Source organism: Salvelinus fontinalis, unplaced genomic scaffold (genome assembly GCF_029448725.1).
Source record: "Salvelinus fontinalis isolate EN_2023a unplaced genomic scaffold, ASM2944872v1 scaffold_0131, whole genome shotgun sequence".
Classification (NCBI taxonomy): Eukaryota; Metazoa; Chordata; class Actinopteri; order Salmoniformes; family Salmonidae; genus Salvelinus; species Salvelinus fontinalis.
This window is the reverse complement of record NW_026600340.1, coordinates 276,084-303,487: the sequence shown is the minus strand read 5'-3', so window position 1 is coordinate 303,487 and position 27,404 is coordinate 276,084. Positions and strand designations below refer to the sequence as shown.

Genomic DNA, 27,404 nt, shown 5'->3' with positions numbered 1-27,404 from the left:
CTATAGTGTTTACTCTCTCATGTCTCTGTGTCTCTGTAGTGTTTACTCTCTCATGTCTCTGGAGTGTTTACTCTCTCATGTCTCTGTAGTGTTTACTCTCTCATGTCTCTGTGTCTCTGTAGTGTTTACTCTCTCATGTCTCTGTAGTGTCTACTCTCTCATGTCTCTGTAGTGTTTACTCTCTCATGTCTCTGTGTTTCTGTAGTGTTTACTTTCTCCTGTCTCTGTAGTGTTTACTCTCTCATGTCTCTGTGTTTCTGTAGTGTCTACTCTCTCCTGTCTCTGTAGTGTTTACTCTCTCATGTCTCTCATGTCTCTGTAGTGTTTACTCTCTCATGTCTCTGTGTTTCTGTAGTGTTTACTCTCTCATGTCTCTGTAGTGTTTACTCTCTCATGTCTCTCTAGTGTTTACTCTCTCATGTCTCTGTGTCTCTGTAGTGTTTACTCTCTCATGTCTCTGTAGTGTCTACTCTCTCATGTCTCTGTAGTGTTTACTCTCTCATGTCTCTGTGTTTCTGTAGTGTTTACTTTCTCCTGTCTCTGTAGTGTTTACTCTCTCATGTCTCTGTGTTTCTGTAGTGTCTACTCTCTCATGTCTCTGTAGTGTCTACTCTCTCATGTCTCTGTAGTGTCTACTCTCTCCTGTCTCTGTAGTGTTTACTCTCTCATGTCTCTCATGTCTCTGTAGTGTTTACTCTCTCATGTCTCTGTGTTTCTGTAGTGTTTACTCTCTCATGTCTCTGTAGTGTTTACTCTCTCATGTCTCTGTAGTGTTTACTCTCTCATGTCTCTGTGTCTCTGTAGTGTTTACTCTCTCATGTCTCTGTAGTGTCTACTCTCTCATGTCTCTGTAGTGTTTACTCTCTCATGTCTCTGTGTTTCTGTAGTGTTTACTTTCTCCTGTCTCTGTAGTGTTTACTCTCTCATGTCTCTGTGTTTCTGTAGTGTCTACTCTCTCATGTCTCTGTGTTTCTGTAGTGTCTACTCTCTCATGTCTCTGTGTCTCTGTAGTGTCTACTCTCTCATGTCTCTGTAGTGTCTACTCTCTCATGTCTCTGTAGTGTCTACTCTCTCATGTCTCTGTAGTGTTTACTCTCTCATGTCTCTGTGTTTCTGTAGTGTTTACTTTCTCCTGTCTCTGTAGTGTTTACTCTCTCATGTCTCTGTGTTTCTGTAGTGTTTACTCTCTCATGTCTCTGTAGTGTTTACTCTCTCATGTCTCTGTGTTTCTGTAGTGTTTACTCTCTCATGTCTCTGTATTTCTGTAGTGTTTACTCTCTCATGTCTCTGTAGTGTTTACACTCATGTTTCTGTAGTGTCTACTCTCTCATGTTTCTGTAGTGTTTACTCTCTCATGTCTCCGTGTTTCTGTAGTGTTTACTCTCTCATGTCTCTGTGTTTCTGTAGTGTTTACTGTCTCATGTCTGTGTTTCTGTAGTGTTTACTCTCTCATGTCTCTGTTTTTCTGTAGTGTTTACTCTCTCATGTCTCTGTGTTTCTGTAGTGTTTACTCTCTCATGTCTCTGTGTTTCTGTAGTGTCTACTCTCTCCTGTCTCTGTAGTGTTTACTCTCTCATGTCTCTGTTTTTCTGTAGTGTCTACTCTCTCATGTCTCTGTAGTGTTTACTCTCTCATGTCTCTGTGTTTCTGTAGTGTTTATTCTCTCATGTCTCTCATGTCTCTGTAGTGTTTACTCTCTCATGTCTCTGTGTTTCTGCAGTGTTTACTCTCTCATGTCTCTGTGTTTCTGTAGTGTTTACTCTCTCATGTCTCTGTAGTGTTTACTCTCTCATGTCTCTGTGTTTCTGTAGTGTCTACTCTCTCATGTCTCTGTAGTGTTTACTTTCTCCTGTCTCTGTGTTTCTGTAGTGTTTACTCTCTCATGTCTGTGTTTCTGTAGTGTCTACTCTCTCATGTCTCTGTGTCTCTGTAGTGTTTACTCTCTCATGTCTCTGTGCTTCTGTAGTGTTTACTCTCTCATGTCTCTCATGTCTCTGTAGTGTCTACTCTCTCATGTCTCTGTGTTTCTGTAGTGTTTACTCTCTCATGTCTCTGTAGTGTTTACTCTCTCATGTCTCTGTGTTTCTGTAGTGTTTACTCTCTCATGTCTCTGTGTTTCTGTAGTGTTTACTCTCTCATGTCTCTGTAGTGTTTACTCTCTCATGTCTCTGTGTTTCTGTAGTGTTTACTCTCTCATGTCTCTGTATTTCTGTAGTGTTTACTCTCTCATGTCTCTGTAGTGTTTACACTCTCATGTTTCTGTAGTGTCTACTCTCTCATGTTTCTGTAGTGTTTACTCTCTCATGTCTCCGTGTTTCTGTAGTGTTTACTCTCTCATGTCTCTGTGTTTCTGTAGTGTTTACTGTCTCATGTCTGTGTTTCTGTAGTGTTTACTCTCTCATGTCTCTGTTTTTCTGTAGTGTTTACTCTCTCATGTCTCTGTGTTTCTGTAGTGTTTACTCTCTCATGTCTCTGTGTTTCTGTAGTGTCTACTCTCTCCTGTCTCTGTAGTGTTTACTCTCTCATGTCTCTGTTTTTCTGTAGTGTCTACTCTCTCATGTCTCTGTAGTGTTTACTCTCTCATGTCTCTGTGTTTCTGTAGTGTTTATTCTCTCATGTCTCTCATGTCTCTGTAGTGTTTACTCTCTCATGTCTCTGTGTTTCTGCAGTGTTTACTCTCTCATGTCTCTGTGTTTCTGTAGTGTTTACTCTCTCATGTCTCTGTAGTGTTTACTCTCTCATGTCTCTGTGTTTCTGTAGTGTCTACTCTCTCATGTCTCTGTAGTGTTTACTTTCTCCTGTCTCTGTGTTTCTGTAGTGTTTACTCTCTCATGTCTGTGTTTCTGTAGTGTCTACTCTCTCATGTCTCTGTGTCTCTGTAGTGTTTACTCTCTCATGTCTCTGTGCTTCTGTAGTGTTTACTCTCTCATGTCTCTCATGTCTCTGTAGTGTCTACTCTCTCATGTCTCTGTGTTTCTGTAGTGTTTACTCTCTCATGTCTCTCATGTCTCTGTAGTGTCTACTCTCTCATGTCTCTGTGTTTCTGTAGTGTTTACTCTCTCATGTCTCTGTGTTTCTGTAGTGTCTACTCTCTCATGTCTCTGTAGTGTTTACTCTCTCATGTCTCTGTGTTTCTGTAGTGTTTACTCTCTCATGTCTCTGTGTCTCTGTAGTGTCTAATCTCTCATGTCTCTGTAGTGTTTACTGTCTCATGTCTCTGTGTTTCTGTTGTGTTTACTCTCTCATGTCTCTGTGCTTCTGTAGTGTTTACTCTCTCATGTCTCTGTGTTTCTGTAGTGTTTACTCTCTCATGTCTCTGTGTTTCTGTAGTGTCTACTCTCTCATGTCTCTGTGTCTCTGTAGTGTCTACTCTCTCATGTCTCTGTAGTGTCTACTCTCTCATGTCTCTGTAGTGTCTACTCTCTCATGTCTCTGTAGTGTTTACTCTCTCATGTCTCTGTGTTTCTGTAGTGTTTACTTTCTCCTGTCTCTGTAGTGTTTACTCTCTCATGTCTCTGTGTTTCTGTAGTGTCTACTCTCTCCTGTCTCTGTAGTGTTTACTCTCTCATGTCTCTGTGTTTCTGTAGTGTTTACTCTCTCATGTCTCTGTAGTGTTTACTCTCTCATGTCTCTGTGTTTCTGTAGTGTTTACTCTCTCATGTCTCTGTAGTGTTTACTCTCTCATGTCTCTGTAGTGTCTACTCTCTCGTGTCTCTGTAGTGTTTACTCTCTCATGTCTCTGTAGTGTTTACTCTCTCATGTCTCTGTGTTTCTGTAGTGTCTACTCTCTCCTGTCTCTGTAGTTTACTCTCTCATGTCTCTCATGTCTCTGTAGTGTTTACTCTCTCATGTCTCTGTAGTGTTTACTCTCTCATGTCTCTGTGTTTCTATAGTGTTTACTCTCTCATGTCTCTGTGTCTCTGTAGTGTTTACTCTCTCATGTCTCTGGAGTGTTTACTCTCTCATGTCTCTGTAGTGTTTACTCTCTCATGTCTCTGTGTCTCTGTAGTGTTTACTCTCTCATGTCTCTGTAGTGTCTACTCTCTCATGTCTCTGTAGTGTTTACTCTCTCATGTCTCTGTGTTTCTGTAGTGTTTACTTTCTCCTGTCTCTGTAGTGTTTACTCTCTCATGTCTCTGTGTTTCTGTAGTGTCTACTCTCTCCTGTCTCTGTAGTGTTTACTCTCTCATGTCTCTGTAGTGTTTACTCTCTCATGTCTCTGTAGTGTTTACTCTCTCATGTCTCTGTGTCTCTGTAGTGTTTACTCTCTCATGTCTCTGTAGTGTCTACTCTCTCATGTCTCTGTAGTGTTTACTCTCTCATGTCTCTGTGTTTCTGTAGTGTTTACTTTCTCCTGTCTCTGTAGTGTTTACTCTCTCATGTCTCTGTGTTTCTGTAGTGTCTACTCTCTCATGTCTCTGTGTTTCTGTAGTGTCTACTCTCTCATGTCTCTGTGTCTCTGTAGTGTCTACTCTCTCATGTCTCTGTAGTGTCTACTCTCTCATGTCTCTGTAGTGTCTACTCTCTCATGTCTCTGTAGTGTTTACTCTCTCATGTCTCTGTGTTTCTGTAGTGTTTACTTTCTCCTGTCTCTGTAGTGTTTACTCTCTCATGTCTCTGTGTTTCTGTAGTGTCTACTCTCTCCTGTCTCTGTAGTGTTTACTCTCTCATGTCTCTGTGTTTCTGTAGTGTCTACTCTCTCCTGTCTCTGTAGTGTTTACTCTCTCATGTCTCTCATCTCTCTGTAGTGTTTACTCTCTCATGTCTCTGTAGTGTTTACTCTCTCATGTCTCTGTGTTTCTGTAGTGTTTACTCTCTCATGTCTCTGTAGTGTTTACTCTCTCATGTCTCTGTAGTGTCTACTCTCTCATGTCTCTGTAGTGTTTACTCTCTCATGTCTCTGTAGTGTTTACTCTCTCATGTCTCTGTGTTTCTGTAGTGTCTACTCTCTCCTGTCTCTGTAGTTTACTCTCTCATGTCTCTCATGACTCTGTAGTGTTTACTCTCTCATGTCTCTGTAGTGTTTACTCTCTCATGTCTCTGTGTTTCTATAGTGTTTACTCTCTCATGTCTCTGTGTCTCTGTAGTGTTTACTCTCTCATGTCTCTGTAGTGTTTACTCTCTCATGTCTCTGTAGTGTTTACTCTCTCATGTCTCTGTGTCTCTGTATTGTTTACTCTCTCATGTCTCTGTAGTGTCTACTCTCTCATGTCTCTGTAGTGTTTACTCTCTCATGTCTCTGTGTTTCTGTAGTGTTTACTTTCTCCTGTCTCTGTAGTGTTTACTCTCTCATGTCTCTGTGTTTCTGTAGTGTCTACTCTCTCCTGTCTCTGTAGTGTTTACTCTCTCATGTCTCTCATGTCTCTGTAGTGTTTACTCTCTCATGTCTCTGTGTTTCTGTAGTGTTTACTCTCTCATGTCTCTGTAGTGTTTACTCTCTCATGTCTCTCTAGTGTTTACTCTCTCATGTCTCTGTGTCTCTGTAGTGTTTACTCTCTCATGTCTCTGTAGTGTCTACTCTCTCATGTCTCTGTAGTGTTTACTCTCTCATGTCTCTGTGTTTCTGTAGTGTTTACTTTCTCCTGTCTCTGTAGTGTTTACTCTCTCATGTCTCTGTGTTTCTGTAGTGTCTACTCTCTCATGTCTCTGTAGTGTCTACTCTCTCATGTCTCTGTAGTGTCTACTCTCTCCTGTCTCTGTAGTGTTTACTCTCTCATGTCTCTCATGTCTCTGTAGTGTTTACTCTCTCATGTCTCTGTGTTTCTGTAGTGTTTACTCTCTCATGTCTCTGTAGTGTTTACTCTCTCATGTCTCTGTAGTGTTTACTCTCTCATGTCTCTGTGTCTCTGTAGTGTTTACTCTCTCATGTCTCTGTAGTGTCTACTCTCTCATGTCTCTGTAGTGTTTACTCTCTCATGTCTCTGTGTTTCTGTAGTGTTTACTTTCTCCTGTCTCTGTAGTGTTTACTCTCTCATGTCTCTGTGTTTCTGTAGTGTCTACTCTCTCATGTCTCTGTGTTTCTGTAGTGTCTACTCTCTCATGTCTCTGTGTCTCTGTAGTGTCTACTCTCTCATGTCTCTGTAGTGTCTACTCTCTCATGTCTCTGTAGTGTCTACTCTCTCATGTCTCTGTAGTGTTTACTCTCTCATGTCTCTGTGTTTCTGTAGTGTTTACTTTCTCCTGTCTCTGTAGTGTTTACTCTCTCATGTCTCTGTGTTTCTGTAGTGTCTACTCTCTCCTGTCTCTGTAGTGTTTACTCTCTCATGTCTCTGTGTTTCTGTAGTGTCTACTCTCTCCTGTCTCTGTAGTGTTTACTCTCTCATGTCTCTCATCTCTCTGTAGTGTTTACTCTCTCATGTCTCTGTAGTGTTTACTCTCTCATGTCTCTGTGTTTCTGTAGTGTTTACTCTCTCATGTCTCTGTAGTGTTTACTCTCTCATGTCTCTGTAGTGTCTACTCTCTCATGTCTCTGTAGTGTTTACTCTCTCATGTCTCTGTAGTGTTTACTCTCTCATGTCTCTGTGTTTCTGTAGTGTCTACTCTCTCCTGTCTCTGTAGTTTACTCTCTCATGTCTCTCATGTCTCTGTAGTGTTTACTCTCTCATGTCTCTGTAGTGTTTACTCTCTCATGTCTCTGTGTTTCTATAGTGTTTACTCTCTCATGTCTCTGTGTCTCTGTAGTGTTTACTCTCTCATGTCTCTGTAGTGTCTACTCTCTCATGTCTCTGTAGTGTTTACTCTCTCATGTCTCTGTGTTTCTGTAGTGTTTACTTTCTACTGTCTCTGTAGTGTTTACTCTCTCATGTCTCTGTGTTTCTGTAGTGTCTACTCTCTCATGTCTCTGTGTTTCTGTAGTGTCTACTCTCTCATGTCTCTGTGTCTCTGTAGTGTCTACTCTCTCATGTCTCTGTAGTGTCTACTCTCTCATGTCTCTGTAGTGTCTACTCTCTCATGTCTCTGTAGTGTTTACTCTCTCATGTCTCTGTGTTTCTGTAGTGTTTACTTTCTCCTGTCTCTGTAGTGTTTACTCTCTCATGTCTCTGTGTTTCTGTAGTGTCTACTCTCTCCTGTCTCTGTAGTGTTTACTCTCTCATGTCTCTGTGTTTCTGTAGTGTCTACTCTCTCCTGTCTCTGTAGTGTTTACTCTCTCATGTCTCTCATCTCTCTGTAGTGTTTACTCTCTCATGTCTCTGTAGTGTTTACTCTCTCATGTCTCTGTGTTTCTGTAGTGTTTACTCTCTCATGTCTCTGTAGTGTTTACTCTCTCATGTCTCTGTAGTGTCTACTCTCTCATGTCTCTGTAGTGTTTACTCTCTCATGTCTCTGTAGTGTTTACTCTCTCATGTCTCTGTGTTTCTGTAGTGTCTACTCTCTCCTGTCTCTGTAGTTTACTCTCTCATGTCTCTCATGTCTCTGTAGTGTTTACTCTCTCATGTCTCTGTAGTGTTTACTCTCTCATGTCTCTGTGTTTCTATAGTGTTTACTCTCTCATGTCTCTGTGTCTCTGTAGTGTTTACTCTCTCATGTCTCTGTAGTGTTTACTCTCTCATGTCTCTGTAGTGTTTACTCTCTCATGTCTCTGTGTCTCTGTATTGTTTACTCTCTCATGTCTCTGTAGTGTCTACTCTCTCATGTCTCTGTAGTGTTTACTCTCTCATGTCTCTGTGTTTCTGTAGTGTTTACTTTCTCCTGTCTCTGTAGTGTTTACTCTCTCATGTCTCTGTGTTTCTGTAGTGTCTACTCTCTCCTGTCTCTGTAGTGTTTACTCTCTCATGTCTCTCATGTCTCTGTAGTGTTTACTCTCTCATGTCTCTGTGTTTCTGTAGTGTTTACTCTCTCATGTCTCTGTAGTGTTTACTCTCTCATGTCTCTCTAGTGTTTACTCTCTCATGTCTCTGTGTCTCTGTAGTGTTTACTCTCTCATGTCTCTGTAGTGTCTACTCTCTCATGTCTCTGTAGTATTTACTCTCTCATGTCTCTGTGTTTCTGTAGTTTTTACTTTCTCCTGTCTCTGTAGTGTTTACTCTCTCATGTCTCTGTGTTTCTGTAGTGTCTACTCTCTCATGTCTCTGTGTTTCTGTAGTGTCTACTCTCTCATGTCTCTGTAGTGTTTACTCTCTCATGTCTCTGTGTTTCTGTAGTGTCTACTCTCTCCTGTCTCTGTAGTGTTTACTCTCTCATGTCTCTGTGTTTCTGTAGTGTCTACTCTCTCCTGTCTCTGTAGTGTTTACTCTCTCATGTCTCTCATCTCTCTGTAGTGTTTACTCTCTCATGTCTCTGTAGTGTTTACTCTCTCATGTCTCTGTGTTTCTGTAGTGTTTACTCTCTCATGTCTCTGTAGTGTTTACTCTCTCATGTCTCTGTAGTGTCTACTCTCTCATGTCTCTGTAGTGTTTACTCTCTCATGTCTCTGTAGTGTTTACTCTCTCATGTCTCTGTGTTTCTGTAGTGTCTACTCTCTCCTGTCTCTGTAGTTTACTCTCTCATGTCTCTCATGTCTATGTAGTGTTTACTCTCTCATGTCTCTGTAGTGTTTACTCTCTCATGTCTCTGTGTTTCTATAGTGTTTACTCTCTCATGTCTCTGTGTCTCTGTAGTGTTTACTCTCTCATGTCTCTGTAGTGTTTACTCTCTCATGTCTCTGTAGTGTTTACGCTCTCATGTCTCTGTGTCTCTGTAGTGTTTACTCTCTCATGTCTCTGTAGTGTCTACTCTCTCATGTCTCTGTAGTGTTTACTCTCTCATGTCTCTGTGTTTCTGTAGTGTTTACTTTCTCCTGTCTTTGTAGTGTTTACTCTCTCATGTGCCTGTGTTTCTGTAGTGTCTACTCTCTCCTGTCTCTGTAGTGTTTACTCTCTCATGTCTCTCATGTCTCTGTAGTGTTTACTCTCTCATGTCTCTGTGTTTCTGTAGTGTTTACTCTCTCATGTCTCTGTAGTGTTTACTCTCTCATGTCTCTGTAGTGTTTACTCTCTCATGTCTCTGTGTCTCTGTAGTGTTTACTCTCTCATGTCTCTGTAGTGTCTACTCTCTCATGTCTCTGTAGTATTTACTCTCTCATGTCTCTGTGTTTCTGTAGTGTTTACTTTCTCCTGTCTCTGTAGTGTTTACTCTCTCATGTCTCTGTGTTTCTGTAGTGTCTACTCTCTCATGTCTCTGTGTTTCTGTAGTGTCTACTCTCTCATGTCTCTGTGTTTCTGTAGTGTTTACTCTCTCATGTCTCTGTGTCTCTGTAGTGTCTACTCTCTCATGTCTCTGTAGTGTCTACTCTCTCATGTCTCTGTAGTGTCTACTCTCTCATGTCTCTGTAGTGTTTACTCTCTCATGTCTCTGTGTTTCTGTAGTGTTTACTCTCTCATGTCTCTCATCTCTCTGTAGTGTTTACTCTCTCATGTCTCTGTGTTTCTGTAGTGTTTACTCTCTCATGTCTCTGTAGTGTTTACTCTCTCATGTCTCTGTGTTTCTGTAGTGTTTACTCTCTCATGTCTCTGTAGCGTTTACTCTCTCATGTCTCTGTAGTGTCTACTCTCTCATGTCTCTGTAGTGTTTACTCTCTCATGTCTCTCATGTCTCTGTAGTGTCTACTCTCTCATGTCTCTGTAGTGTTTACTCTCTCATGTCTCTGTAGTGTTTACTCTCTCATGTCTCTGTGTTTCTGTAGTGTCTACTCTCTCCTGTCTCTGTAGTGTTTACTCTCTCATGTCTCTCATGTCTCTGTAGTGTTTACTCTCTCATGTCTCTGTAGTGTTTACTCTCTCATGTCTCTGTGTTTCTATAGTGTTTACTCTCTCATGTCTCTGTGTCTCTGTAGTGTTTACTCTCTCATGTCTCTGTAGTGTTTACTCTCTCATGTCTCTGTAGTGTTTACTCTCTCATGTCTCTGTGTCTCTGTAGTGTTTACTCTCTCATGTCTCTTTAGTGTCTACTCTCTCATGTCTCTGTAGTGTTTACTCTCTCATGTCTCTGTGTTTCTGTAGTGTTTACTTTCTCCTGTCTCTGTAATGTTTACTCTCTCATGTCTCTGTGTTTCTGTAGTGTCTACTCTCTCCTGTCTCTGTAGTGTTTACTCTCTCATGTCTCTCATGTCTCTGTAGTGTTTACTCTCTCATGTCTCTGTGTTTCTGTAGTGTTTACTCTCTCATGTCTCTGTAGTGTTTACTCTCTCATGTCTCTGTAGTGTTTACTCTCTCATGTCTCTGTGTCTCTGTAGTGTTTACTCTCTCATGTCTCTGTAGTGTCTACTCTTTCATGTCTCTGTAGTGTTTACTCTCTCATGTCTCTGTGTTTCTGTAGTGTTTACTTTCTCCTGTCTCTGTAGTGTTTACTCTCTCATGTCTCTGTGTTTCTGTATTGTCTACTCTCTCCTGTCTCTGTAGTGTTTACTCTCTCATGTCTCTCATGTCTCTGTAGTGTTTACTCTCTCGTGTCTCTGTGTTTCTGTAGTGTTTACTCACTCATGTCTCTGTAGTGTTTACTCTCTCATGTCTCTGTAGTGTTTACTCTCTCATGTTTCTGTAGTGTTTACTCTCTCATGTCTCTGTGTTTCTGTAGTGTTTACTCTCTCATGTCTCTCATCTCTCTGTAGTGTTTACTCTCTCATGTCTCTGTGTTTCTGTAGTGTTTACTCTCTCATGTCTCTGTAGTGTTTACTCTCTCATGTCTCTGTGTTTCTGTAGTGTTTACTCTCTCATGTCTCTGTAGCGTTTACTCTCTCATGTCTCTGTAGTGTCTACTCTCTCATGTCTCTGTAGTGTTTACTCTCTCATGTCTCTCATGTCTCTGTAGTGTCTACTCTCTCATGTCTCTGTAGTGTTTACTCTCTCATGTCTCTGTAGTGTTTACTCTCTCATGTCTCTGTGTTTCTGTAGTGTCTACTCTCTCCTGTCTCTGTAGTGTTTACTCTCTCATGTCTCTCATGTCTCTGTAGTGTTTACTCTCTCATGTCTCTGTAGTGTTTACTCTCTCATGTCTCTGTGTTTCTATAGTGTTTACTCTCTCATGTCTCTGTCTCTGTAGTGTTTACTCTCTCATGTCTCTGTAGTGTTTACTCTCTCATGTCTCTGTAGTGTTTACTCTCTCATGTCTCTGTGTCTCTGTAGTGTTTACTCTCTCATGTCTCTGTAGTGTCTACTCTCTCATGTCTCTGTAGTGTTTACTCTCTCATGTCTCTGTGTTTCTGTAGTGTTTACTTTCTCCTGTCTCTGTAGTGTTTACTCTCTCATGTCTCTGTGTTTCTGTAGTGTCTACTCTCTCCTGTCTCTGTAGTGTTTACTCTCTCATGTCTCTCATGTCTCTGTAGTGTTTACTCTCTCATGTCTCTGTGTTTCTGTAGTGTTTACTCTCTCATGTCTCTGTAGTGTTTACTCTCTCATGTCTCTGTAGTGTTTACTCTCTCATGTCTCTGTGTCTCTGTAGTGTTTACTCTCTCATGTCTCTGTAGTGTCTACTCTTTCATGTCTCTGTAGTGTTTACTCTCTCATGTCTCTGTGTTTCTGTAGTGTTTACTTTCTCCTGTCTCTGTAGTGTTTACTCTCTCATGTCTCTGTGTTTCTGTATTGTCTACTCTCTCCTGTCTCTGTAGTGTTTACTCTCTCATGTCTCTCATGTCTCTGTAGTGTTTACTCTCTCGTGTCTCTGTGTTTCTGTAGTGTTTACTCACTCATGTCTCTGTAGTGTTTACTCTCTCATGTCTCTGTAGTGTTTACTCTCTCATGTTTCTGTAGTGTTTACTCTCTCATGTCTCTGTGTTTCTGTAGTGTTTACTCTCTCATGTCTCTCATGTCTCTGTAGTGTCTACTCTCTCATGTCTCTGTAGTGTCTACTCTCTCATGTCTCTGTAGTGTTTACTCTCTCATGTCTCTGTGTTTCTGTAGTGTTTACTTTCTCCTGTCTCTGTAGTGTTTACTCTCTCATGTCTCTGTGTTTCTGTAGTGTCTACTCTCTCCTGTCTCTGTAGTGTTTACTCTCTCATGTCTCTCATGTCTCTGTAGTGTTTACTCTCTCATGTCTCTGTGTTTCTGTAGTGATTACTCTCTCATGTCTCTGTAGTGTTTACTCTCTCATGTCTCTCTAGTGTTTACTCTCTCATGTCTCTGTGTCTCTGTAGTGTTTACTCTCTCATGTCTCTGTAGTGTCTACTCTCTCATGTCTCTGTAGTATTTACTCTCTCATGTCTCTGTGTTTCTGTAGTGTTTACTTTCTCCTGTCTCTGTAGTGTTTACTCTCTCATGTCTCTGTGGTTCTGTAGTGTCTACTCTCTCATGTCTCTGTGTTTCTGTAGTGTCTACTCTCTCATGTCTCTGTAGTGTTTACTCTCTCATGTCTCTGTGTTTCTGTAGTGTCTACTCTCTCCTGTCTCTGTAGTGTTTACTCTCTCATGTCTCTGTGTTTCTGTAGTGTCTACTCTCTCCTGTCTCTGTAGTGTTTACTCTCTCATGTCTCTCATCTCTCTGTAGTGTTTACTCTCTCATGTCTCTGTAGTGTTTACTCTCTCATGTCTCTGTGTTTCTGTAGTGTTTACTCTCTCATGTCTCTGTAGTGTTTACTCTCTCATGTCTCTGTAGTGTCTACTCTCTCATGTCTCTGTAGTGTTTACTCTCTCATGTCTCTCATGTCTCTGTAGTGTTTACTCTCTCATGTCTCTGTAGTGTTTACTCTCTCATGTCTCTGTGTTTCTATAGTGTTTACTCTCTCATGTCTCTGTGTCTCTGTAGTGTTTACTCTCTCATGTCTCTCATGTCTCTGTAGTGTTTACTCTCTCATGTCTCTGTGTTTCTGTAGTGTTTACTCTCTCATGTCTCTGTAGTGTTTACTCTCTCATGTCTCTCTAGTGTTTACTCTCTCATGTCTCTGTGTCTCTGTAGTGTTTACTCTCTCATGTCTCTGTAGTGTCTACTCTCTCATGTCTCTGTAGTATTTACTCTCTCATGTCTCTGTGTTTCTGTAGTGTTTACTTTCTCCTGTCTCTGTAGTGTTTACTCTCTCATGTCTCTGTGTTTCTGTAGTGTCTACTCTCTCATGTCTCTGTGTTTCTGTAGTGTCTACTCTCTCATGTCTCTGTAGTGTTTACTCTCTCATGTCTCTGTGTTTCTGTAGTGTCTACTCTCTCCTGTCTCTGTAGTGTTTACTCTCTCATGTCTCTGTGTTTCTGTAGTGTCTACTCTCTCCTGTCTCTGTAGTGTTTACTCTCTCATGTCTCTCATCTCTCTTTAGTGTTTACTCTCTCATGTCTCTGTAGTGTTTACTCTCTCATGTCTCTGTGTTTCTGTAGTGTTTACTCTCTCATGTCTCTGTAGTGTTTACTCTCTCATGTCTATGTAGTGTCTACTCTCTCATGTCTCTGTAGTGTTTACTCTCTCATGTCTCTGTAGTGTTTACTCTCTCATGTCTCTGTGTTTCTGTAGTGTCTACTCTCTCCTGTCTCTGTAGTTTACTCTCTCATGTCTCTCATGTCTCTGTAGTGTTTACTCTCTCATGTCTCTGTAGTGTTTACTCTCTCATGTCTCTGTGTTTCTATAGTGTTTACTCTCTCATGTCTCTGTGTCTCTGTAGTGTTTACTCTCTCATGTCTCTGTAGTGTTTACTCTCTCATGTCTCTGTAGTGTTTACTCTCTCATGTCTCTGTGTCTCTGTAGTGTTTACTCTCTCATGTCTCTGTAGTGTCTACTCTCTCATGTCTCTGTAGTGTTTACTCTCTCATGTCTCTGTGTTTCTGTAGTGTTTACTTTCTCCTGTCTTTGTAGTGTTTACTCTCTCATGTGCCTGTGTTTCTGTAGTGTCTATTCTCTCCTGTCTCTGTAGTGTTTACTCTCTCATGTCTCTCATGTCTCTGTAGTGTTTACTCTCTCATGTCTCTGTGTTTCTGTAGTGTTTACTCTCTCATGTCTCTGTAGTGTTTACTCTCTCATGTCTCTGTAGTGTTTACTCTCTCATGTCTCTGTGTCTCTGTAGTGTTTACTCTCTCATGTCTCTGTAGTGTCTACTCTCTCATGTCTCTGTAGTATTTACTCTCTCATGTCTCTGTGTTTCTGTAGTGTTTACTTTCTCCTGTCTCTGTAGTGTTTACTCTCTCATGTCTCTGTGTTTCTGTAGTGTCTACTCTCTCATGTCTCTGTGTTTCTGTAGTGTCTACTCTCTCATGTCTCTGTGTTTCTGTAGTGTTTACTCTCTCATGTCTCTGTGTCTCTGTAGTGTCTACTCTCTCATGTCTCTGTAGTGTCTACTCTCTCATGTCTCTGTAGTGTCTACTCTCTCATGTCTCTGTAGTGTTTACTCTCTCATGTCTCTGTGTTTCTGTAGTGTTTACTCTCTCATGTCTCTCATCTCTCTGTAGTGTTTACTCTCTCATGTCTCTGTGTTTCTGTAGTGTTTACTCTCTCATGTCTCTGTAGTGTTTACTCTCTCATGTCTCTGTGTTTCTGTACTGTTTACTCTCTCATGTCTCTGTAGTGTTTACTCTCTCATGTCTCTGTAGTGTCTACTCTCTCATGTCTCTGTAGTGTTTACTCTCTCATGTCTCTCATGTCTCTGTAGTGTCTACTCTCTCATGTCTCTGTAGTGTTTACTCTCTCATGTCTCTCATGTCTCTGTAGTGTCTACTCTCTCATGTCTCTGTAGTGTTTACTCTCTCATGTCTCTGTGTTTCTGTAGTGTCTACTCTCTCCTGTCTCTGTAGTGTTTACTCTCTCATGTCTCTCATGTCTCTGTAGTGTTTACTCTCTCATGTCTCTGTGTTTCTATAGTGTTTACTCTCTCATGTCTCTGTGTCTCTGTAGTGTTTACTCTCTCATGTCTCTGTAGTGTTTACTCTCTCATGTCTCTGTAGTGTTTACTCTCTCATGTCTCTGTGTCTCTGTAGTGTTTACTCTCTCATGTCTCTGTAGTGTCTACTCTCTCATGTCTCTGTGTTTCTGTAGTGTTTACTTTCTCCTGTCTCTGTAGTGTTTACTCTCTCATGTCTCTGTGTTTCTGTAGTGTCTACTCTCTCCTGTCTCTGTAGTGTTTACTCTCTCATGTCTCTCATGTCTCTGTAGTGTTTACTCTCTCATGTCTCTGTGTTTCTGTAGTGTTTACTCTCTCATGTCTCTGTAGTGTTTACTCTCTCATGTCTCTGTAGTGTTTACTCTCTCATGTCTCTGTGTCTCTGTAGTGTTTACTCTCTCATGTCTCTGTAGTGTCTACTATTTCATGTCTCTGTTGTGTTTACTCTCTCATGTCTCTGTGTTTCTGTAGTGTTTACTTTCTCCTGTCTCTGTAGTGTTTACTCTCTCATGTCTCTGTGTTTCTGTATTGTCTACTCTCTCCTGTCTCTGTAGTGTTTACTCTCTCATGTCTCTCATGTCTCTGTAGTGTTTACTCTCTCGTGTCTCTGTGTTTCTGTAGTGTTTACTCTCTCATGTCTCTGTAGTGTTTACTCTCTCATGTCTCTGTAGTGTTTACTCTCTCATGTTTCTGTAGTGTTTACTCTCTCATGTCTCTGTGTTTCTGTAGTGTTTACTCTCTCATGTCTCTCATGTCTCTGTAGTGTCTACTCTCTCATGTCTCTGTAGTGTCTACTCTCTCATGTCTCTGTAGTGTTTACTCTCTCATGTCTCTGTGTTTCTGTAGTGTTTACTCTCTCCTGTCTCTTTAGTGTTTACTCTCTCATGTCTCTTTGTCTCTGTAGTGTTTACTCTCTCATGTCTCTGTGTCTCTGTAGTGTTTACTCTCTCATGTCTCTGTGTCTCTGTAGTGTTTACTCTCTCATGTCTCTGTAGTGTCTACTCTCTCATGTCTCTGTAGTATTTACTCTCTCATGTCTCTGTGTTTCTGTAGTGTTTACTCTCTCATGTCTCTGTAGTGTTTACTCTCTCATGTCTCTGTAGTGTCTACTCTCTCATGTCTCTGTAGTGTTTACTCTCTCATGTCTCTCATGTCTCTGTAGTGTTTACTCTCTCATGTCTCTGTAGTGTTTACTCTCTCATGTCTCTGTGTTTCTATAGTGTTTACTCTCTCATGTCTCTGTGTCTCTGTAGTGTTTACTCTCTCATGTCTCTCATGTCTCTGTAGTGTTTACTCTCTCATGTCTCTGTGTCTCTGTAGTGTTTACTCTCTCATGTCTCTGTAGTGTCTACTCTCTCATGTCTCTGTGTTTCTGTAGTGTTTACTTTCTCCTGTCTCTGTAGTGTTTACTCTCTCATGTCTCTGTGTTTCTGTAGTGTCTACTCTCTCCTGTCTCTGTAGTGTTTACTCTCTCATGTCTCTCATGTCTCTGTAGTGTTTACTCTCTCATGTCTCTGTGTTTCTGTAGTGTTTACTCTCTCATGTCTCTGTAGTGTTTACTCTCTCATGTCTCTGTAGTGTTTACTCTCTCATGTCTCTGTGTCTCTGTAGTGTTTACTCTCTCATGTCTCTGTAGTGTCTACTATTTCATGTCTCTGTTGTGTTTACTCTCTCATGTCTCTGTGTTTCTGTAGTGTTTACTTTCTCCTGTCTCTGTAGTGTTTACTCTCTCATGTCTCTGTGTTTCTGTATTGTCTACTCTCTCCTGTCTCTGTAGTGTTTACTCTCTCATGTCTCTCATGTCTCTGTAGTGTTTACTCTCTCGTGTCTCTGTGTTTCTGTAGTGTTTACTCTCTCATGTCTCTGTAGTGTTTACTCTCTCATGTCTCTGTAGTGTTTACTCTCTCATGTTTCTGTAGTGTTTACTCTCTCATGTCTCTGTGTTTCTGTAGTGTTTACTCTCTCATGTCTCTCATGTCTCTGTAGTGTCTACTCTCTCATGTCTCTGTAGTGTCTACTCTCTCATGTCTCTGTAGTGTTTACTCTCTCATGTCTCTGTGTTTCTGTAGTGTTTACTCTCTCCTGTCTCTTTAGTGTTTACTCTCTCATGTCTCTTTGTCTCTGTAGTGTTTACTCTCTCATGTCTCTGTGTCTCTGTAGTGTTTACTCTCTCATGTCTCTGTGTCTCTGTAGTGTTTACTCTCTCATGTCTCTGTAGTGTCTACTCTCTCATGTCTCTGTGTCTCTGTAGTGTTTACTCTCTCATGTCTCTCATGTCTCTGTAGTGTTTACTCTCTCATGTCTCTGTGTTTCTGTAGTGTTTACTCTCTCATGTCTCTGTAGTGTTTACTCTCTCATGTCTCTCTAGTGTTTACTCTCTCATGTCTCTGTGTTTCTGTAGTGTTTACTCTCTCATGTCTCTCATGTCTCTGTAGTGTTTACTCTCTCATGTCTCTGTAGTGTTTACTCTCTCATGTCTCTGTGTTTCTGTATTGTTTACTCTCTCATGTCTCTCATGTCTCTGTAGTGTCTACTCTCTCATGTCTCTGTATTGTTTACTCTCTCATGTCTCTGTAGTGTCTACTCTCTCATGTCTCTGTAGTGTTTACTCTCTCATGTCTCTGTGTTTCTGTAGTGTTTACTCTCTCCTGTCTCTGTAGTGTTTACTCTCTCATGTCTCTGTGTCTCTGTAGTGTTTACTCTCTCATGTCTCTGTGTCTCTGTAGTGTTTACTCTCTCATGTCTCTGTGTTTCTGTAGTGTTTACTCTCTCCTGTCTCTGTAGTGTCTACTCTCTCATGTCTCTGTGTTTCTCTCTGACAGAAAATGCTGGACTACCTGAAAGACAAGAAGGATGTTGGCTTCTTCCAGAGTGTGGCTGGTCTGATGCAGTCATGCAGGTACTGGTGTACCCTCCTCAACGTCTCGTCGCTCGCCTGCCCCATTCGGTGGAGTTTACCCAGTGTAAATATGTCATTAACCTCTCTGTCTCTCTGTTCCAGTGTTCTAGACCTGAATGCGTTTGAACGCCAGAATAAAGCAGAGGGCCTGGGCATGGTGACAGAGGAGGGATCAGGTACATATTAACTACTGACAGGTAGTAAGACTATGTTACTGTTATTGAAGGTAATATCCTACTGTCTCTGCACAACACATGGTGAATATGGGAGAGTTCATCGCCATAATGTCTTCACAATATATTCACTATTAAAGAGGGAAAGAATGATATCATATAAGAACACATATGGACATAATAGAAGATTAAGCATATACATATTATATATAAGATATTTAAGTTACATATTTAAGATATGTTACAATATATACCTCGTTGTAGTCGTGCCTCGTAAGAATGCCTTGTCAAAATTCATCCTAGTTTTCTTCCTTTGTCCTTTTCGTTTCGTCATCACATTGACTGAACAGGAGTTATGATGGATTTGTGACATGACTCTGAAAATACAACGTCTCCTGTATCTGTGTCGTCTGTCTACGTGGAATTATCACTTTTCATGTCCTGGTGTACACGTCACATGTCTTTGTTCTCTTTAGTTATTTACTAACCTCCATGTGTTGTCTATGGGCTCCACATTCTACCTGTGTTGTGGTCAATGTTGTTTTGAAAGGCTGAATGGGTGGACGACACTTCTAAGAATGAATCAAAGTTGATGGTAATTTATAGAGAGTGCTTTTCCAATATGCTAGTCAGACAGTGTAGGAACAAATTCCCTGTGTTTTCTCTTTGACAAAACATTATTTTTTTTAAAGGATACATTGACAACAATTGCTAATCATTGAAAAACTTAGTATAAATTAGGTTTTTTTTTGCGAACAAAATAAAACCTTCAAAATCCTCATTGTGAATGTTTGCCAGAAGAGTGGCATCTGGAGGTGTTTTTGTCACACACTCTGCTGTGTTTACTGTTTTTATAGCACCTCCTTCCTGGTTTATATTCCTATAGTACTTCTCATATGCACTAGAAGAAATGTCAGCATTTTGCTCTTTTTGTTTGTTTAGTTTTCTCTCCCTCATTTTAATCCAAAATGTTTCACAGTGGATCACACATGTTGCCACTACTTGATTTAAACAGAATCCAGTTTCTTTTTTTTTTGGGGGGGGGGGGGGGGGGGGGTTATGAATGATCAACCAACTGTTTAGTCACAGTACCCTGTTCTAAATTCTCTACAATGTGCAGTCTTCTAGAACTCTGACCAACTCTTTTCCTGTTCTAAATTATCTACAATGTGCAGTCTTCTAGAACTCTGACCATCTCTTTTCCTGTTCTAAATTCTCTACAATGTACAGTCTTCTAGAACTCTGACCATCTCTTTTCCTGTTCTAAATTCTCTACAATGTGCAGTCTTCTAGAACTCTGAACAACTCTTTTCCTGTTCTAAATTCTCTACAATGTACAGTCTTCTAGAACTCTGAACAACTCTTTTCCTGTTCTAAATTCTCTACAATGTGCAGTCTTCTAGAACTCTGACCATCTCTTTTCCTGTTCTAAATTCTCTACAATGTACAGTCTTCTAGAACTCTGACCATCTCTTTTCCTGTTCTAAATTCTCTACAATGTACAGTCTTCTAGAACTCTGAACAACTCTTTTCCTGTTCTAAATTCTCTACAATGTGCAGTCTTCTAGAACTCTGACAATTCTCCTCTGCGCTATACTTGACCCTAAACAGATTTATTTGCAAAACACAAAGAATCAAAGCGATGTGAAAACCATATTGAAAGCTATTTGTAATCTGTTTGACCTCTGCTTTCTTTCTTTCCTTTTTTCTCTTTGATTTAATGTACTGTCTTCCCCTCCTCAGTCATCACTCATGAGCGTGGTAATTATGACTTCTGCCATTTTCCTGTCGTTCGTTCGTTAGCTTTGTGTTGTTAGATGTGATTAGCTGTCCAGGTCGTGAGTCAAACGCCTCCTCCTTCCCTTTATCCTGCTGCTCTGCCTTACTATAGCATGACGCTGTCAATCTGTTCTGAGGTCTGGTGTACCTCTCTCTCACCTCTTCTCTCTTTCACCTATTCTCTCTCTTTCTCTCTCTCACCTCTTCTCTCTCTTTCTCTCTCACCTCTTCTCTCTCTCTTTCACCTCTTCTCTCTCTTTCTCTCTCTCACCTCTTCTCTCTCTTTCTCTCTCACCTCTTCTCTCTCTCTTTCACCTCTTCTCTCTCTTTCTCAATCTCACCTCTTCTCTCTCTTTCTCTCTCACCTATTCTCTCTCTCACCTCTTCTCTCTCTCTCACCTCTTCTCTCTCTCTCTCTCTCTCACCTCTTCTCTCTCTCTCTCTCACACACCTCTTCTCTCTCTCTCTCTCACCTCTTCTCTCTCTCTCTTCTCTCTTCTCTAATCTCTCTCTCTATCCAACCTAAAGCCATGTAATGCTGTTGTAGAGCTGTACTGTAGGCAACCAGCCTCTCTCCCTCTCTCATCCCTCTTGGGGTTTGTATCTGTCTGTAACTCTAGATGTAAGATCAGTGGGCTGTTTTGAAGTGAAGTGGTGGTCTGTTCTGGTCCGCCATCATGGCAGTTGGCTGGGTGTGTGTTATTCATATATATATATATATGGAGGACTTGTGGTGTCCTCCCTTCTCTGTAGTCTGTTGTGCATTAAGACCTTGTGGCTGATTTGCTTCAGTGGTCTGATCTGCGCCTAGTGGAAGGTTTACCCACTCATCCACGTGTCTCCCCTCTGATTGGTCCAGCTGTTGACTCTGTGTTCTGTGATTGGTCCAGCTGTTGACTCTGTGTTCTGTGATTGGTCCAGCTGTTGACTCTGTGTTCTGTGATTGGTCCAGCTGTTGACTCTGTGTTCTGTGATTGGTCCAGCTGTTGACTCTGTGTTCTGTGATTGGTCCAGCTGTTGACTCTGTGTTCTGTGATTGGTCCAGCTGTTGACTCTGTGTTCTGTGATTGGTCCAGCTGTTGACTCTGTGTTCTGTGATTGGTCCAGCTGTTGACTCTGTGTTCTGTGATTGGTCCAGCTGTTGACTCTGTGTTCTGTGATTGGTCCAGCTCTTGACTCTGTGTTCTGTGATTGGTCCAGCTCTTGACTCTGTGTTCTGTGATTGGTCCAGCTCTTGACTCTGTGTTCTGTGATTGGTCCAGCTCTTGACTCTGTGTTCTGTGATTGGTCCAGCTGTGACGTAGTCGATGTTGTTGAATCCTTTGTTGTTGTTTTTTGTTTCCGTACTTTAGTTTTTTTTATGTGAAAATTGTCAATTTTTCAATGAAATTTTCCCCAATTATTTATGTTGTGTTTTTGAACTGATTTTGTATTTTCATTCATGTTTCTGTTGTTGTTGTTGATTTACAGTCAATATCTCTTTGAAAAGTCCATATTAGTTTGTATGATATACCAGAGGAAGCTAAATGCTAATGGTTGACAGTCGCTTCATTACATGGTAATAATTAGTGGCTACTGGCACATTAGGCTTTCCTAGTATTAATATTATTCATGAACCTTTATGAGATTTATAAAAAAAGTAATGACAACATATGTTAAATATTCACAGGAAACATACAGCCTTCTGTTGACTAATATTCAAATCCAATTGTATTTGTCACATGGGCTGAATACAACAGGCGTCGAGCTTACAGTGAAATGCTTACTGACAAGCCGTTAACCAACAATGCAGTTTTAAGAAAAATACCGCCCAAAAATAAGAAATAAAAGGAACAAATAATTAAAGAGCAGCAGTAAAATAACAATAGTGAGACTATATACAGGGGGTACCGGTACAGAGTCAATGTGGAGGCTATATACAGGGGTACCGGTACAGAGTCAATGTGGAGGCTATATACAGGGGGTACCGGTACAGAGTCAATGTGGAGGCTATATACAGGGGGGTACCGGTACAGAGTCAATGTGGAGGCTATATACAGGGGGGTACCGGTACAGAGTCAATGTGGAGACTATATACAGGGGGGTACCGGTACAGAGTCAATGTGGAGGCTATATACAGGGGGTACCGGTACAGAGTCAATGTGGAGGCTATATACAGGGTGTTACGGTACAGAGTCAATGTGGAGACTATATACAGGGGGGTACCGGTACAGAGTCAATGTGGAGGCTATATACAGGGGGGTACCGGTACAGAGTCAATGTGGAGGCTATATACAGGGGGTACCGGTACAGAGTCAATGTGGAGGCTATATACAGGGGGTACCGGTACAGAGTCAATGTGGAGGCTATATACAGGGGGGTACCGGGACAGAGTCAATGTGGAGGCTATATACAGGGGGGTACCGGTACAGAGTCAATGTGGAGGCTATATACAGGGGGTACCGGTACAGAGTCAATGTGGAGGCTATATACAGGGTATTACAGTACAGAGTCAATGTGGAGACTATATACAGGGGGGTACCGGTACAGAGTCAATGTGGAGACTATATACAGGGGGGTACCGGTACAGAGTCAATGTGGAGGCTATATACAGGGGGTACCGGTACAGAGTCAATGTGGAGACTATATACAGGGGGTAGCGGTACAGAGTCAATGTGGAGGCTATATACAGGGGTTACCGGTACAGAGTCAATGTGGAGGCTATATACAGGGTGTTACGGTACAGAGTCAATGTGGAGACTATATACAGGGGGGTACCGGTACAGAGTCAATGTGGAGGCTATATACAGGGGGTACCGGTACAGAGTCAATGTGGAGGCTATATACAGGGGGTACCGGTACAGAGTCAATGTGGAGGCTATATACAGGGGGTACCGGTACAGAGTCAATGTGGAGGCTATATACAGGGTATTACGGTACAGAGTCAATGTGGAGGCTATATACAGGGGGTTACGGTACAGAGTCAATGTGGAGGCTATATACAGGGGGTTACGGTACAGAGTCAATGTGGAGGATATATACAGGGGGTACCGGTACAGAGTCAATGTGGAGGCTATATACAGGGGGTACCGGTACAGAGTCAATGTGGAGACTATATACAGGGGGTACCAGTACAGAGTCAATGTGGAGGATATATACAGGGGGTACCGGTACAGAGTCAATGTGGAGGCTATATACAGGGGGTACCGGTACAGAGTCAATGTGGAGACTATATACAGGGGGTACCAGTACAGAGTCAATGTGGAGGCTATATACAGGGGGTACCGGTACAGAGTCAATGTGGAGGCTATATACAGGGGGTACCAGTACAGAGTCAATGTGGAGGATATATACAGGGGGTACCGGTACAGAGTCAATGTGGAGGCTATATACAGGGGGTACCGGTACAGAGTCAATGTGGAGACTATATACAGGGGGTACCAGTACAGAGTCAATGTGGAGGCTATATACAGGGGGTACCGGTACAGAGTCAATGTGGAGGCTATATACAGGGTGTTATGGTACAGAGTCAATGTGGAGACTATATACAGGGGGTACCAGTACAGAGTCAATGTGGAGGCTATATACAGGGGGTACCGGTACAGAGTCAATGTGGAGGCTATATACAGGGTGTTACGGTACAGAGTCAATGTGGAGGCTATATACAGGGGGTACCGGTACAGAGTCAATGTGGAGGCTATATACAGGGGGTACCAGTACAGAGTCAATGTGGAGGCTATATACAGGGGGTACCGGTACAGAGTCAATGTGGAGGCTATATACAGGGTGTACCGGTATAGAGTCAATGTGCAAGGGAAACATATAGCCCTCTGTTGACCAATTAGCCACTTCATGAGACTTCATATCTGGTCTATCATGGTGAAATATGCCTGAAAGTGCACTTACCAGATATACCTTCTAGTGTTACCGTGTATTCTTGCTTTCTAAACCATTAGAAATACTAGTAGTAATTTGATATAGGTGTTTTTCTCCCATAGGCTGGCCAGTGTAAAGTAGCAAGCCTTAACTGTGCAGTCACACCGGTCATTTATACTCTCCCTTGAAATACATCAAAGTAGATATCTCTATCCCGGTGATTATCTCTGTATTAATTCATTGTATCATCTGAAGCACTTTCAAGCCTGTTTTATTTCTCTCTCTCCTACATGAAATTCAGACACCAAAGATATCTTGATGTTGGCAGAGTTGGTAACATTACAGTGGGACGTGTCACACAGCCCCCCCCAGCGTGTTACCAGTCTGTCAGCTTCTTTTCATTAGCATTGTTCCTTTAGAGGCAGCCTTTTAAACACAGTCCGTATACTGTAGCCCTGCTGGTCATGCTTAGTTGTCCCAGCTTAGACTCATTACTACTGCTTCTACAAGGACCTAATTATAAAAGAGGTCAACAAATCTGTTTACCCTCCATTTGCAAAATGGTACTTTAGTGGCTCAAAGACTCCGGGTATAAAATGCTGCTTCGGTTAGTACCGCTTCACCTCAGATCACTCCCGTGTTTCTCACCCATTTCCAGACTCTGTGAATCATGTGATGTGTGTGTCAGGTGTGTCATGTGTCCCAGGTGTATCATGTGTGCCAGGTGTATCATGTGTGCCAGGTGTATCATGTGTGCCAGGTGTATCTTGTGTCTCAGGTGTATCTTGTGTCTCAGGTGTATCTTGTGTCCCAGGTGTATCATGTGTGCCAGGTGTATCTTGTGTCCCAGGTGTATCATGTGTGCCAGGTGTATCTTGTGTCCCAGGTGTATCATGTGTCCCAGGTGTATCTTGTGTCCCAGGTGTATCTTGTGTCCCAGGTGTATCATGTGTCCCAGGTGTATCATGTGTGCCAGGTGTATCTTGTGTCCCAGGTGTATCATGTGTCCCAGGTGTATCATGTGTGCCAGGTGTATCTTGTGTCCCAGGTGTATCATGTGTGCCAGGTGTATCATGTGTGCCAGGTGTATCATGTGTGCCAGGTGTATCATGTGTGCCAGGTGTATCATGTGTCCCAGGTGTATCATGTGTCTCAGGTGTATCTTGTGTCCCAGGTGTATCTTGTGTCCCAGGTGTATCTTGTGTCCCAGGTGTATCTTGTGTCCCAGGTGTATCATGTGTCCCAGGTGTATCATGTGTCCCAGGTGTATCATGTGTGCCAGGTGTATCTTGTGTCCCAGGTGTATCATGTGTCCCAGGTGTATCATGTGTGCCAGGTGTATCTTGTGTCCCAGGTGTATCATGTGTGCCAGGTGTATCATGTGTGCCAGGTGTATCATGTGTGCCAGGTGTATCATGTGTGCCAGGTGTATCATGTGTCCCAGGTGTATCATGTGTCCCAGGTGTATCATGTGTGCCAGGTGTATCTTGTGTCCCAGGTGTATCTTGTGTCCCAGGTGTATCATGTGTCCCAGGTGTATCATGTGTCCCAGGTGTATCATGTGTCCCAGGTGTATCTTGTGTCCCAGGTGTATCATGTGTCCCAGGTGTATCATGTGTCCCAGGTGTATCATGTGTCCCAGGTGTATCATGTGTCCCAGGTGTATCATGTGTCCCAGGTGTATCATGTGTCCCAGGTGTATCATGTGTCCCAGGTGTATCATGTGTGCCAGGTGTATCTTGTGTCCCAAGTGTATCTTGTGTCCCAGGTGTATCTTGTGTCCCAGGTGTATCATGTGTCCCAGGTGTATCATGTGTGCCAGGTGTATCTTGTGTCCCAGGTGTATCATGTGTGCCAGGTCTATCATGTGTGCCAGGTGTAACATGTGTCCCAGGTGTATCTTGTGTCTCAGGTGTATCATGTGTCCCAGGTGTATCATGTGTCCCAGGTGTATCATGTGTCCCAGGTGTAACATGTGTCCCAGGTGTATCTTGTGTATCATGTGTCCCAGGTGTATCATGTGTCCCAGGTGTATCATGTGTCTCAGGTGTATCATGTGTCTCAGGTGTATCATGTGTCCCAGGTGTATCATGTGTCCCAGGTGTATCATGTGTCTCAGGTGTATCTTGTGTCCCAGGTGTATCTTGTGTCCCAGGTGTATCATGTGTGCCAGGTGTATCATGTGTGCCAGGTGTATCATGTGTGCCAGGTGTATCATGTGTCCCAGGTGTATCATGTGTCTCAGGTGTATCTTGTGTCCCAGGTGTATCTTGTGTCCCAGGTGTATCTTGTGTCCCAGGTGTATCTTGTGTCCCAGGTGTATCATGTGTCTCAGGTGTATCATGTGTCCCAGGTGTATCATGTGTCCCAGGTGTATCATGTGTCTCAGGTGTATCTTGTGTCCCAGGTGTATCTTGTGTCCCAGGTGTATCTTGTGTCCCAGGTGTATCATGTGTCTCAGGTGTATCTTGTGTATCATGTGTTCCAGGTGTATCTTGTGTGCCAGGTGTATCATGTGTCCCAGGTGTATCATGTGTCTCAGGTGTTTCTTGTGTATCATGTGTCCCAGGTGTATCTTGTGTCCCAGGTGTATCATGTGTCCCAGGTGTATCATGTGTCCCAGGTGTATCAGGTGTATCATGTGTCCCAGGTGTATCTTGTGTCCCAGGTGTATCTTGTGTATCATGTGTGCCAGGTGTACCTGGGTTTTACTGCACACCTCAGTTGGATCAGTAGTGATTATGGAACCAGCCAGCTCTGTTATTTATGCTCTCTGCTGTTCTCCTGTCTGTCCGTCTGTCCGTCCGTCTCCCCACACCGTACAGGAGAGAAGGTGATGCAGGATGATGAGTTCACCTGTGACCTGTTCCGCTTCCTCCAGCTGCTCTGTGAAGGTCACAACTCAGGTGAGCGGTACTGTCGTCTAGCCCAAGTCACGCGAGACTTCCAGTCTGGCTCACCAGACTACTGCCCCCCCCCCCCCCCCTAGTCAATACCCAGAAACCCCGTCTCCTCTCTGTTTCCTAGTTGTGTCCCAGTTGTACTTGGAATCTTTCATTGTAGTCGTGCATCACTATAGAACGTTGTCTGTGTTGATATTCTACCGACCTTCACTGATATTCTACCGACCTTCACTGTAGTCGTGCATCACTATAGAACGTTGTCTGTGTTGTAATTCTACCAACCTTCACTGTAGTCGTGCATCACTATAGAGCGTTGTCTGTGTTGATATTCTACCGACCTTCACTGTAGTCGTGCATCACTATAGAACGGTGTCTGTGTTGATATCCTACCGACCTTCACTGTAGTCGTGCATCACTATAGAACGTTGTCTGTGTTGATATTCTACCGACCTTCACTGTAGTCGTGCATCACTATAGAGCGTTGTCTGTGTTGATATTCTACCGACCTTCACTGTAGTCGTGCATCACTATAGAACGTTGTCTGTGTTGATATTCTACCGACCTTCACTGTAGTCGTGCATCACTATAGAACGTTGTCTGTGTTGATATCCTACCGACTTTCACTGTAGTCGTGCATCACTATAGAACGTTGTCTGTGTTGATATTCTACCGACCTTCACTGTAGTCGTGCATCACTATAGAACGTTGTCTGTGTTGATATTCTACCGACCTTCACTGTAGTCGTGCATCACTATAGAACGTTGTCTGTGTTGATATTCTACCGACCTTCACTGTAGTCGTGCATCACTATAGAACGTTGTCTGTGTTGATATCCTACCGACTTTCACTGTAGTCGTGCATCACTATAGAACGTTGTCTGTGTTGATATTCTACCGACCTTCACTGTAGTCGTGCATCACTATAGAACGTTGTCTGTGTTGATATCCTACCGACCTTCACTGTAGTCGTGCATCACTATAGAACGTTGTCTGTGTTGATATCCTACCGACCTTCACTGTAGTCGTGCATCACTAT

General features: G+C 42.3%; 1 protein-coding gene across 1 annotated transcript in view; it reads left to right on the top strand.

The window, feature by feature from the left end:
* The window catches only part of LOC129843403 (ryanodine receptor 2), a 156,274-nt gene that overhangs the window by 74,978 nt on the left and 53,892 nt on the right, over positions 1–27,404 (top strand). Inside the window, exons 20-23 of the mRNA XM_055912112.1 lie at positions 17,583–17,659; positions 17,762–17,835; positions 19,576–19,593; positions 26,292–26,372. Of these exons, the coding sequence (XP_055768087.1) occupies positions 17,583–17,659; positions 17,762–17,835; positions 19,576–19,593; positions 26,292–26,372 (250 nt within the window). The remainder of the gene's footprint in view (positions 1–17,582; positions 17,660–17,761; positions 17,836–19,575; positions 19,594–26,291; positions 26,373–27,404) is intronic.